The sequence below is a fragment of the Pteropus medius genome, unplaced genomic scaffold (assembly GCF_902729225.1).
Source record: "Pteropus medius unplaced genomic scaffold, Ma_sr-lr_union100, whole genome shotgun sequence".
In the NCBI taxonomy this organism is placed as follows: domain Eukaryota; kingdom Metazoa; phylum Chordata; class Mammalia; order Chiroptera; family Pteropodidae; genus Pteropus; species Pteropus medius.
The window spans coordinates 2,531,990-2,546,746 of NW_024355008.1; the positions used below are offsets into that span (position 1 = coordinate 2,531,990).

The window sequence follows — 14,757 nt, forward strand, 5'->3', positions numbered from 1 at the left end:
AAAAATATGTGCAATATCTTTGCTTAAAATGTGAGGTACCATGATTAAAGGTTGAGTTCATTTTAAAACACACAAATACCTGCACACCTTCAAAATGTTTATAACCCTGCAAAAAAAACCACCCATGTTTATCAGATCATCCATCTCTCCCCAGCTTGCCTCCACTTAATGAGATCATCCCCCTGTAGGACCAAATGTTAAAAGAAATTAATAGTATGCCTCTGCTAGATGTAAATAATAATAGTAGAAAAATAAGATAACATTGTATTACTTTAATATGTACTAATTTCATTAGACCCAAACAAAAGTAGCTCAGAGTTATGCCATCAAAAATTCTTTCCTCATTCTAAGGTACATAATACTTAAAACCAGTATTTGAAAATGATATTTGTAAAATTATAAATTGCAGCAAGTAGGAAAAAGACAGTGTAGGTATTGCTTATATTTTTTTATTTCAACAAATATTTATTACACATTTACTTTATCTTGGGAATGAAAAATGAACAAATAATTACATAATCCTTGCCCTTTAGGTCATAGTCTACTAGAGAAATTAGTCACATTATCATTATTGTTTTTATTAAATTTATTGGGGTAACACTGGTTAATAATGTTATATGAGTTTCAAGTGTACAATAACACATCATATGCATATCGTATTCTGTGTTCACCTATCACTTATTATTAATAATAATAAAATGTAAGAAGTAAAACCTTAAAGAATGAATAAAGAATTATGGAAGTTCAAAGAATTATGGGAGCTAAATTTGCTACACTGGGGGTTGGTTCCTCACAAAGGAAACTACATCAGAGCTGAAAAGAGATGGACAGGGAGATACAGGGTGCATAATTCATTATGAACAATTTGCCACATATATCTAAACAGTTTTGTCATGAATTCATGAATGTTCCATGAAAAGGAGAAGGTGGGCAGATAATTTCTCTATGTGCATGTTTACTTATTCTTAGCTAAGAATAAACTAATGACTAAAGCAAGGAAAACAAGTAAGCAAATTCATCAATTGAAATCACATTTATAGTTTACTCTAGACATTTATTCAATGAACTATATCCTCTATCTTAATTAGAGTCATTGATATCCAATCTGAATTGGTAATATATAAAACTTTAGTAAAAATGTTTGACCCTCACAGATTTATGTTCTTAGCCTAAATCTTTGCCGAGTACTATGTCCAAACATTTACATTTATAAACAAGGCTGAGGCTTTTACTGAATTAACAATGTTTATTATAATGGCCAGATCTAGGGATACAAAGACTAGGCCACCCCCTCTGGCTGCTCACTCAAATAGCCTAATTCAACAAAAAACAGTAATGTGGGGATCTGCCCCTTGTTCTTTTTTCCTTTAGGCTCTAGCTGCATATACACACTCCTACAAAAATCCAGCAATTCCTTCCCTTGTTACTGAACTTACCTTCATAATTAAGCTTCTATGTTCCACAGACTGACTAAAATTTGTGCCCATTTCAAATATAGTTGTGATTCCATCCTCACACAAATTCATCCAGTAACGATACTCCTCACGCCCAGGAAGTCGATCCCAAAAAGTCCTGAAAGCTTCCCAGACAGCTTCTTGACACACTGAAAAACAGAGAGGTACTTTTATGAAAAGTTACACACTTGGGTTCTTGCAATGATCATGGGCCTATTTATTCAGATTCTCGAGACACTCTTGCCCACAGTATCCCTTCTGGAGGAACATGAGAATGATTTTCAGTCAAAGCTCTTCTGTTTCTGTAAGACCTGCTTCAACTTTTCAGAACCGTAGAGAATTTTTGCTCCCAATTCCTTGCCCTTGCAAAGGGGATTGATTCAACTCCTAATAGGCAGTTTTTTTCTCATCTCTTAAAATAAAATCCATGTCTATGTTTTACAAAAGTGGAGCTGATGTTGAGCATATTCTAGCTGGTAAATGGATAAACAAACTGTGAAACACATCCATATCATGACATATTTTTCAGCAATGAAAAGAAATGATCTTCCAAGCCATGAAAAGACATGGAGAAGACTTAAATGCATATTGCTAATTGAAAGGAGACAATCTGAAAAAGCAACATACTGTATGATTCCAATGATATGACATCTGGTAAAGGCAGAACTATGAAAATCATAAAAAGATCACTGGTTGCCAGGGGTTCAGGGTAGGGAGAAATGAAGAGATGGAGCACAGTAGATTTTTAGGGCAGTAAAATTACTCTGTATAATAGTGTAATAGTGAATACATATCATTATATCTTTATCAAAATCCACAGAATGTAAAACACAAAGAGTGAACCCTAATGCAAATTATGAACTTTAGGTAAGAATAATGTGTCACTACTGACTAATTGATTGTAACAAATATGATACACTAATGCAGGATGTTAATACTATTGGGGGAAGGTGGCAGTATAGGGAACTCTCTGGACCTTCTGCTCAATGTTTCTGTAAACCTAAAACTTCCCTAAAAAATAAAATCAATTTTAAAAAATTGAGAATTAAAAAGAACAGAAAATGACATTGAGGAGAAATATATTACTGTATTAAAATGAAAACTAATTCATTCTATCTGCTAAGTTATTCCATAGCATCAAATCTGAAAGGATGCTAAACAGGCTACCTGCACATTTTGTATAGCACTGTGTCTTGCTATACTGTAACCATTTCACCAGCCAGGAGCAGGACACTGTGGATGATAGATTAGAATGGGACAGGAGAGGAGAGGGGTAAGGGAGAAAGAAGGATATAAACAGAGATCAAGGAAATTATTTTTCATCTCAGGAAGATTGACAGAGTCAGAAGATCTAAACTCTAGCCTTAGATTAGATCAGAGGGCAGAGCCCTCAGGAATGGGATTAGTGGTTTTATAAAAGAGAGCTCCTTTGCTTCTTTCACCATGTGAGGACACAGTGAGAAGGTGCATTTTAGGAAGTTGGGCTCTCACCAAACTCTTGATCATGTTGGCACTTTGATATTAGTCTTTCCGGGCTCCAGAACTGTGAGAAATAAATTTGTTATTTATAAGCTAAAAAAATAAACTCTAGCCTTAGCTTCACCACGTACTAGCTCTATAATTGTGGGTAACTTATATAGCCATTCAGCACTTCCATGTATTCATCTCTCTTTTTTAATGGTATGAGTAATTACTACCTTACTTTATTTGTGAAAGTAATTTATAAACTGCATAGTGCTACATGAATATCAGGTGTTATTATCATATTGGATGTTGGTCGTCTGACAGTGTTTGATGGAAGAAGACAGTGTAAGCCAAATATCAACTTAAGCTTTAACAGAGAGTGAAATATGTGAATTTCAAAGGTTTCTCTACCAACTGATTTTTCAGGGTTTAACTGAACCTCGGTTTGCAAACTTAGTTTCTCTTTCTGTGAACTAACTGCCTCTTTATTACTGCTCTTTAAAACTTCTGATCTTACAACATACAAGACAGTCCATCCCAGACTAATTGAGGCAAATTCACAGTTCTTCTTTCCTTTTTAAAACTTCTAAACAAAAGTTTAGTAAATACCAGAAAACAATACAAAAGTGGAAGTCAGGATTGCTAAACAAAAGCAAAAAGTGAATGGCTATAAGTTCTAGTTATAAAATGAGGTGATTCAGAGAAAATATAAAAAAATATCACAAGACCAAGAACTATATATCTATAAAGAAAAAATAAATCTTAATAACTTATTTACAATATACACAAAAATAATTTAAAATGTGAAATCTAATACTATGAAGGTCCTAAAAGAAAACACAGAAGAATATCTACATGATTTGAGGATAGGCAAAGATTTCATAGACAGGACACACACAAAAAAAGAAAGGACACATTTTTTAAGAGAAAAAAATGAAATTAGAATTCATCGAAACTAAAAACTTCTGCTCATCAAAGATACTATAAATAAAAATGAGAAAGCAAGCCATATGTCTGACAGAAAATATTCAAAATACATATATCTGACACAGAACTGATTTTTAGGATATTCATAAAATTCCTACAACTCACTAATAAAAAAATAATCCAATTTTAAAAACAGGTAAAAGACTGGAACAGATATTTCACAAAAGAATAGATGCAAATAGCCAATGAGTATGTGAAAAAGTGCTCACTATCATTTATCCTCAGAGAAATATAAATTAAAGCATCTACACATGAACCAGAACGTATAAAATTTTTCACACGGACAACACCAAAGTTTGGCAAGGACATGAAGCAAACAGAATCTTCATTTTTGATGAGAATGTAAAATAGTGTAACTGCGCTGGGAAAAAAGTATATATATTGGTAATTTCTTTTATAAGTAAATATATCCAAAACTATGACCCCTAAAATTCCCCTCCTAGGCATTCCTTCAAGACAGAAGTAAGCATGTATCCACAGAAAGATTATATTGAATGCCAGAGCAACTAGAGTAATAATAACTTTAAAATGGAAACAATCTAGGTATTCATCAACAGGAAAGTAAAGAAATGGTCACACGATAGAATCAAAAGGAACCAATTATTAATTAATGCAACAACATGGGTGAATCTCCAAAGTCGAGTGAAAGAAGCCTTACACAAAAGAGTATATGCTATTCCATTTATATAATGTCCTAGAGAAGTGAAATTAAGCTATGGTTTAAAAAAATTAGAAGATGGTTACCTGGTGGATAGGGATGGGGAGATTGTCTGAAAAGGGGATTAAGGAAACTTTCTGGAATGAAACTGTCTCAAAATTTAAAAGAGGTTTCCATTGTATCAGTGTCTGTATTAGTCAAAACTCATCAAATGTTACACTTAAGATTTGTGCATTTCACTCTATGTAAATTTCACCTTTAAAAAGATAAACAAATATTAAGCTCTAGTTAATGATGTTCATGCTGAAGTGTCTAGGGGGAAATGTATTGATATCTTTAACTTATAAAATATGTTTAAGAAATAAGATGACTGGATAGATAGATATGTCATTAAGCAAATACAATAAAATGTTAACTATAGTGCTAGGTGGTGAGAATATGGTGTTCAATATAACATTCTTTCAATTTTTCTGTATGTTTAAAATTTTTTATAAAATCTTAGAAAAACATTATTGTATGCTGAGTAAATGTAGTTGGAGCATCTAGAAGTGACAGAACTCTTACTGGGTTTCATAGCAGGCTTTTTCTTGGTCTCTTTCATTGATTCACAGAAGAATAGCATAAGTTGTCTCCCACAAATTACACTTTGGGGAATATCCTCCACTTCTTACAAGCCTCAGCAGTTCAATGCTTGGTCTAAAATATCTCCATCAGAAGTTGATTCTTTTAAGTCTAGCATAACCATTTTACATCTAGTCTTTTAAAATGCAATTCCCAGAGTTCTATTTCCAACATGAGAGAGTGAGGAGCTACGTGGTCCCACTTCCAGCAAAACTAGTGAAAATTATTTTAAAAACCAACCACTTAAAGTCTGTAGAAATGGTCCTAAGGGCATATAACAAATGAATAAACATTTATTCAGGAAAATCTACTAAACTTCTGTAAGAAAAGTAAGAATCAGTGGTTTGAGCGAGGGCAATTAGGCAAGAAAAAGGCCTCAAAATTGGAAAGGAAGAAGTAAAACTATCTCTATTTGCAGATGACATGAGCTTAAAATGTAAAACTATCTCTATTTGCAGATGACATGAGCTTAGGAAATCCTAAGAAAGCCACTTAAAAACTATTAGAATAAACAAGTTCAGCAAGGTTTCAGGATACAAGATCAATACACAAAACTCAGTTGTGTGTCTATATACTAGCAGCAAACAAACCAAAAATGAACATAAGGAAACAATTCAACTTACAAAAGAATCAAAAAGATAAAATACTTAGGAATAATTTTAACAAATGAAGTATAAAACTTATACTATAAAAACCAAAAAACATTGCTGTATATCTAAAATAAGTGGAGAAAAAAATAAAATAAAATAAATGGAAAAACTTCTGATTTTCACTAATTGGAAAGCTAACATTAAGATGGCAATACCTCCAAACTGACCTACAGGTTCAGTGCATTCCTATCAGGACCTTGGCTGACTTCTTTATAGAAATTGGAATTGCAGAGAACTCAGAATAGCCAATAAAGAAATTGGGTTTCATCAAAATCAGAAAACTTTTGTTCATGAAAGACATATTCACCATCAAGAAAGTGAAAAGACAATCTACAGAATAAAATAATAGTTTCAAATCATTTATCTGATAAGGATCTTATATCCAGAATACATAAAGAACTCTTAGAACTCAATAATAAAAAAACGTGCATAGTCTATGGCCATGCAACCCTGAACAAACCCAATCCCGTCTGATCTCGGAAACTATGCAGGGTCCGGGTCTGTTTACTACCTGGATGGGAGACCACCTAGGAAGACCAGGTGCTGTAGGCATTAAAATAAAAAAAGACGTGCATAACTCAATTTAAAAATGGACAAAGGATCTGAAGACATTCTTCAAAAGAAGATAATCAACTGATCAAAGAGCATATAAAAAAGATTCTCAACATTACCAGTCATTAGAGAAATGCAAATCAAAACCAAGAGATACTACTTCATACCCACTAGGAAGGAGATGATAGATGATTGATTGATAGATAGATAGATAGATAGATAGATAGATAGATAGATAGATAGATAGATAAAAAGATAGCTAGATACTTTTTTTAAAAAGGAAAATCATAGATCTGGCAAATATGTGGAGAAATCAGAACCCTCAGCGCTGCTGGTAGGAATGTAAAATGGTGCCCCTACTTTGGAAAATAATCTGGCAGTTCCTCATATGACCCAGACATTCTACTCCTAAATATATACTCAAGAGAAATGAAAACAAATGTCCATCAAATGACAAATGGATAAACTAAATGTGGTGTATCGATACAAGAGAATATTGTCATTTGGCCCTAAGAAAGAATAAATTACCAATACATGCTACAACATGGATAAACCTTGAAAACATTATGCTAAGTGAAAGAAGCCTGTCACAAAAGAGTACATATTGTATTATATCATTTACATGACATATCCAGAATAAGCAATTCTATAGCAATAGAAAGTAGATTAGTAGGTGGGGAGAGAGGTAAGGAAGACAAAGGGATAAGGGAGTGATAGCTAAAGGATATGAGATTTCTTTCAGAGATGATGAGATGTTCTTAAACTGAGTGTGGTGATGGTTGCACATTTCTGTGACTATATTAGAATACCACTGAATTCTATACTTTAAATGGGTGAATTTTATATTATGTAAATTTATCTCAACAAACCCGTAAAAAAATGTGATTCCCTCCAGAGAGCTAATACATTCTTAATTTATCCAATAGCTTTTCAATTGGGAGCTATCAGACAAGGCAGTCTAATTAACTAACTTGGAATAATAGAATTCAGAACACCTCCATTCTGATAAGAGTTAGAGAACTGGGGGGGACGGGTGAGGGGGAGGGAAGTCCGGAGTATTCATACATCTCAGAGTGAAGAAACCTAGATAGAACACTGTAGGCAGCAGAGAGAAGAACAAAATCAGCACAATTCTAGGGAAAGAGGTGCTAAGGCAGGCAAAACTCCATCAGAGAAAAATGCCACATACTTCACTACCTGGCCCCAAAGTGGACCTGTTCAGAAGTCCCACCTTTGTCAAACAATTTTCATGTAGCCTTTAGTTACTGCTGAAGATAACTTTCTATTTTTGAGAAAATAACTACTCGACAAATGTCTCTCCTCTAGCAGAGAAAACCTGTCCTGGAAACTGGCAGAAGAAGGGAAAAGTGATGACAATATTCTAAAGAAGGAAATGCCAGCGTTAGTAATCTGTCTTTTATCCTGTTACTAGGGCTCAGGTTGCACGTCTTATCCAGTACATAGAAATCTAGTATGGAGCAAAGTCTTTTTATAAAGTAATATATTTTCCTTTCAGAATAGTGGAGCCCAAAACATGTAGAACAATCAATCAATTTGGTGCAGTAAGGCAAGAAAAAGAAATATAAGGCAATAAAAATTGGAAAATAAGAAGTAAGACTATCTTATTTACAGATGAAAGAATCATCTATGTAGAAAACCCTAAGAAATATACAAAAAAGCTACTAGAACTGATGAATGGACTTAACAAAGTTGCAGGATAAAAGGTCAACATATAAAAATCAGTTATATGTCTATATGCTAGCAAGGAACAATCAGAAATTATCTTTTTTAAAATACCATTAACAATAGTGTGAAAAAAAGTGAAATAGATAAATCTGATTTTTTTTAAAAAAAGGTGTGCAAGACCTATACACTGAAATTATAAAACACTGCTGAGAAAAATTGAAGATCTAAATAAATGGAGGGATACATCGTGTTCATAGATAAGAAGACTCAGTATTGCTAAAATGATAATTCTTCCCAAATTAATTGATAGACTCAACTCAATCTCAATTACAATCCCAGCAGCCTTTTTTTGTCAAAATTGGCAAAGTGATTCTAATATTTACATGGAAGACAAAGGACCTTGCATGATCAAACAAATTTGAAAAAGAACAAAGTTGAAGAACTTACACTATGTGATTCAAAGACTTATCATAAAGCTTATAGTAATCAAAACAATAGGGTACTGGCATAAAAACAGGCACATAGATCGGTGGAAGAAAATGAAGAGTGAAGAAATAGACCCACCAGATACAGAAGTCAGATTTCAACAAAAATACAAAGGCAAGAGAGGACAATCTTTTTAATAAATGCTGCTGGAATAATTGGTTATGCATATGCAAAAAAATTAACTTTGATGCATATATACCATATACAAAAATGAACTCAAAGTAGGTCATAGATCTAGATGTAATACCTAAAAACTATAAAACTTCTACAAGGAAAAGACAAGAGAATATATTTTGGACTTTGGGTTAGGCAAACTTAGATCCAATCCAAAAGCATGATCAAAAAATGATAAATTGGACTTTATCAAAATTTAAAACTTCTGTTCCTCAAAAGATATCATTAAGAAAATAAAAAGAGAAGAAACACATGGAAGAAAATGTATACAAAACATATCTAAGAACTCGTATCTAGAATACATTAAGAACATTTACAACTCAAGACAAACAACCCAATTGTTTCTTAAATGGGAAAAATATTTGCATAGACTCTTCACCAAAAAATATATATATATATGTACAAATGGCAAATGAGCATGCTCAACATCATTAATTATTAAGAAAATGCAAATTAAAACAACAAAACATCACTCTATAGCTACTAGAATTGTTCCAGTTTAATAAGACTGACTTACTATACCAAATGTTGCAAGGATGTGGAGAAACTGGAATCCTAATACACTGCTAGTAATACAAATATACTGGAAAACAGTATGGCAATTTCTTAAAAAGTTAAACATACACCTATCATGTGGCCCAGCCATTCCACTCCTATTACCCAGTAGAAATTAAAGCATATTTTCGCACAAAAACTTGTACAAAGTTGTTCATGACAGTTTTCTTCATAATCACCAATAACTTTAGTTACCAACAATTAAAAACAACCCAAATGTCCCAAGATGTAGGTATATCCATAAAATAGAATACTACCCAACAATAGAAGGTAACAAACTATGGATACACAAAAACAATTACACTGAGTAAAAGAAGCCAGACCAAAAATAAAGAGTACATAGTATGATTACATTTACATATAAAAGTGTAGAAAATGCAAATTAATACACAGTGATAGAAAGCAAATTAGTTTGATAGGAATGGATTTAAGTAAAGCAGTAATACCAATAAATTGAAAGTTATAAAAAATTATTTAAAGATGATATCATACAACAGGAAAAATCAGTATTTGCATTTTGAGGAAGCAAATAAAGAATAAAATATCTGAAGGATGTATAGGAGATTACCAGGTATAAAATTAGGAAAAGAGTACTAGGTGAACAAGAGAAAAGTTGTTTAACGTAATACTCACAACATCTGTATTTAACACTTCTAGGTCAGAGATATGCCAAGGGAAATTTCTTATAACTGTGTAGCGCTAATGTAATAATAAAATCATAAACCATTTATATCAACTATGAGATAAATATTTTTGACTATCCACTATATATTACAGGGGATTTAGCTGAGAAAATTACAAAGTAAGCATAGGAGTAAGATATTATGAATGCTTCAGGGATCTTGTAATTTAGTTATGGAGGTAAAACCACCATGGAAACCTATAGTCAGGATTCTGAGAATATATAAGATATTAAACTGATAACTTCTCTTAGTTTCTTTTAGTCTGTGAACATCAATAGCATCTCTAATTAGAATATGAGTTTCGATATGTATATGCAACTCTATGTAGAGAAGTGTGGGTGTGCATTTCAGATGGGGTGATGAATCACAATGCAATATACAGATGATGTATATTATAGAATTGTGACTTGAAACCTATATAATCTTATTAACGAATGTCACCCTAATAAATTTAATTTTTTTGAAAAAAAGAAAGAAACTAAGATAGGCTGTCTTTGTCTGAAGTGAGTTCAAGTAGCAAATGGGATCTGAACTAGAAGTTAGACCTATCAAAAGCTTTGGAAACAAATAGAAAGAAGAAAAATATAAGGAATAAAATAGTAAAAATTATCCCAGAGATGAATGGCATAAGAATTAAACTAGAAAGGATTATAATGTCCAATAAATCAATGAAAAAAGATTCACTTTTAGAGAAATCTTTTAGATATACCAAAAAATATACTGATACACCAAGTAAAAAGATGTAAATCTAAATATTCTAGGAAGTTGGAAAAGAATACAAATAAAAAGATATAATAAGTCTAATGGAATAAGAATTAGATTGCTAAGTTATAAAACAGTTATGGGGATGTAAACCACATCATAGAGAATATAGTCAATAATATTGTAATAACGATGTATGACGTCAGATGGGTACTAGATTAATTGGGGTGATCATAAGTTACATAAATGTCTAATTACTATGTTGTACACTTGAAACTAATATAACATTGTATGTCAGCTGTAATTAAAACAAATTTTTAAAGAAGAAGACAGACTGCTAAGGAATACTTTCAACTAACTATTAAAACACCAGGGAGACCTCTTCAAACTTTAATGGGAAATAATTTTAGAACTGATAATTCTATTCCCACTTATCTTTTTTAGATTAAATTTTAGAATTTTTTCCCCCAGTGGAACTAAGGAATAAAACAAGAACAAAGACTGAAGAAAAAAGTGGGTCCACCTCAAATCATTATTAAAAGGGAGTCCCATGAAATCTAGTGCTCCAAACAGCTTGAAATCTTTTTTTTTTTTTCAGTAAATTCGGACTTTTTGTAGTCTGTAGTCAAGAAGGACAAAAGAAATATATAGTTGGTTCTAGTCAAAAAATCTTAAATAACATATTCTTAGCCATATCATCAATCCTTGCCTGTCAGAGTGAAACAATGTCATTATATTTTATGTTTTATTATATCATAATTTTTTATGATCTTGTGTATCTACTTAAATAAAATGCCTTAAAATAAGAAAAGTCAGTTTCTGCATTAATTAGAATATAGGTTAATTTGTTATAATAATAAAACCTCAAAATTCAGACACGTAAACATATTTAAGAAGCTGTCTCCCAGAATAGTCTACTGTAGATGGACAGTTAGGTCACATAAGGGTTACATTCCATGAGGCTCTCTGGGCACCCAGGTTTCTTTATTCTTACTGCTCTGCTCCCCTCCTAGGTATCTTCCTCACCTCCTTAACAGAAGCTAGCTTACTAGTACCACATTTGTTTTCTTTGGGAATGAAGAAAGAAGGGAAATAGGGGATCATCATTTTTATTTTTAAAATGTGTGACCCTAAGCTGCTTGGATACCACTGGCTTGAATTTAGCCACATGGCCACATCTAGCAGTAAGACAGGCTGGGGAGGGAAGTTTTTAGCTTTGCATAGAGTACTATGGCTACACATAGTAAGGGAAGACTAGGTAATGGGGGAAATTAGAAATCTGTCATAGGAGAACACCAGCAAATACTTAAAAACAGAAAAAAGTAAAGTGGTTTCTGGAGGAATAGGGGGTTAGGGAGAGAATGAATGGAGGAGGAAACTCTTGATTTTCATAATTAAATTTTCTGTAGTATTTTATGTTTAAAAATCATGTTGCATGTAGTATTTTCATTATGTTTTAAAAATTAATATTCAAAATATATAAAGAACTCATATAACTCAACAACAACAACAACAAAACAATCAACGTAAAAAATGAGCAGAGGACCTGAACAGACACTTCTCCCAAGAAGACATACAAATGCCAACAGACATACGAAAAGATGCTCAACCTCACTAGCTATTAGGGAAATGCAAATCAAAACCACAATGAGATACCATCTCACACCTGTTAGACTGGCTATCATCAATAGGACAAGTAATAAAAAGTGTTGTAGAGGTTGTGGGGGAAAAGGAACCCTCACCGTTGTGGGAATGCAAATTGGTACAGCCACCATGAAAAACAGTAAGAAGCTTCCTCAAAAAATTAAGAATGGAATTATCATATGACCCAGCAATCCCTCCTCTGGGGTATCTACTCCAAAAGTTTGAAAACACTTATCTGTAAAGATATATGCACCCCTATGTTTACTACATAGGTACAAAATACTCATGGAGATATAAAATGTAGCATAAGGAAAATAATCAACAATGTAAAAAATATGTAAGGGGGAAGAGGGATAGCTGTATTAGTGAGGTGACCACTTTGTGAGTTATATACATCTCTAATCACTATGTGGTACAACTGAAATGAATATATTATTATATGCCAACTATAATAAAAAAAAACCTCTTGAATTGTACAATGTAAATACAAGCAACTAATTGTCTATTATACTTCAATATAAAGCTGTGGGGGGAAGAAAAGAAAATACACTTTACCTTTTACAATTTAGAGTTCTTTCCCTAGTCACAAAGTAAAATTTACAGTAGGAGATAGGCTTAGAAATTGTGTTATGTGAGGGTCACATGTATATGTGCATGTGCATGTGGTTAGAGGAAGAGAGGGCATGGAACCTCTTTTAAATAATATAACTTCATATTTGTCTGGTTATTTTAAAAATAAGTCACTATTGTTAACTAATTTTTTCTTATCTGTGTTAGACACATTGCCTATTTTTAGTCTTTAAATAGTAATATGAAATTTCCAAATAAAATGACAAACTGGACAAAAATAATAACAATTGCATTGAGTAAAAGAAGCCAGAAAAAAGAGTACACAGTGTAATGACACATACATATAAAAGTATAAAAAATGAAAACTAATACGTTGTGATAGAAAGCAGATTAGTGGTTGCTTCAGTACTAAGGTAAAGGAAGGTAGTAAGGGAGGGAGGGATTATAAAGACACATGAGAAAATGTTTCGGGGTGATCGATAAATTAAGTGCCTTAATTATAGTGATATTTTCAAGAGTAAATACATTTGTTAAAACTAATCAAATTATATGCTTTAAATATGTGCAGTTCATAATCCATCAAAGTATACCTTAACAAAGCTATATTTTAAAAGGCCCAACTACAAACATTTTTTAAAAATGAGAAGATACTATTAATTACATTCTACTCCAACCATTCTAAATATCTGTTTCATTTTATAAATCACTAGGTTAAATGTAATTGCTTCTTGCTTAAATGAAAATATTTTTCAAATCTATTAAACCAACTAGCAACTGATGCCAAATTCTCTATGAAGAAAAATTTGAGCAAATCACTAGAATGAGTTAACTTGCTGTAAAGAGCTAAGATTCTTGGTTAGATGTTAAGTGGATCTCTTGCTCTAAATTCCAAACATTTGGTTCCAAGGGTATAATACAATTACCTCCTCAAAATCTCTTCAAAATCAACATCTATGCTGAAATTCATTTTACCTAATTTTCAAAAATTAACAAATAAAATAGCTACCCTTTACTATGCCAGTAATAGTTATATCAACATTGCTGCAATCTTGATGTGCCGTCCTAGCCTTTTTAGCTTTTTAAGTTCCCTTTCTAAGAATTTCATTCACAGCACCTGTATCTTAAAGTCAATTATTCTAAGAATGTTTTGTTTTTCTTTTTGTTGGCTCTTTTTCAATAGTATCTCTTGAATTCATAAATACAAGAGAAAAGCAAGTAAAAGGCATAACCATATTCCTTAAATGATTGATTATAATTGGTTATTTCCTTTTTATCATTTAACCAGCAGCTATCTAGCTATTCCATTCTACTTTAAAATAACATAAAGTAAAAATCCATGTAGTAGAAATCATATTTTGATAAATTATAAACTATCATCCTCATTCATCTTCAATTCACTTATTCTCTTCTTATGCTCTTTAGAATTTGCCACTACTGGCATATGCCCTATACACAAAAGACCAGGTCAAATGGATTTAAAAGTAAAAGGCAAGCTTATTGCTTAATAATGTTTGATAGCCCCCAAATACAATCAGGACATATAAATACACTCCAAAAAAAGTTAAAAAAATAAAAAGGTGCTAATACATTGTGCCACCTTAAGAAACAAAAAATCAAATATATAAATATATATCTGGTATTAAATTTTTCATTTAAAAACATTTGCTTTGGTGAGAGAAGAAAAAGAGAAGGACAAAATAAAAGAAAATAAAGAGGATTTTTTTAAAATAATGATATAGATGATAGAGGCTTTGTTCATCGCTCTTGTGACAAAATCAAAGTTGTGACAAAAACAGGAAGCAAACAGCAAGCAAACTCACCTGGGATCTAGATGAACAGAAGCACTACAACTAGAGGGAGAAATAAAAAAT

At 32.1% G+C, this 14,757-nt stretch overlaps 1 protein-coding gene and 1 pseudogene across 1 annotated transcript in view; one reads left to right on the forward strand and one right to left on the reverse strand.

Annotated features, from left to right (window-relative positions):
• Window positions 1-14,757, reverse strand: part of IMPG2 (interphotoreceptor matrix proteoglycan 2) — a 73,092-nt gene that overhangs the window by 52,852 nt on the left and 5,483 nt on the right. The window contains exon 3 of the mRNA XM_039856834.1: window positions 1,437-1,603. Within this exon, the coding sequence (XP_039712768.1) occupies window positions 1,437-1,603 (167 nt within the window). The remainder of the gene's footprint in view (window positions 1-1,436; window positions 1,604-14,757) is intronic.
• LOC120598208 (uncharacterized) lies at window positions 6,267-6,386 on the forward strand (annotated as a pseudogene).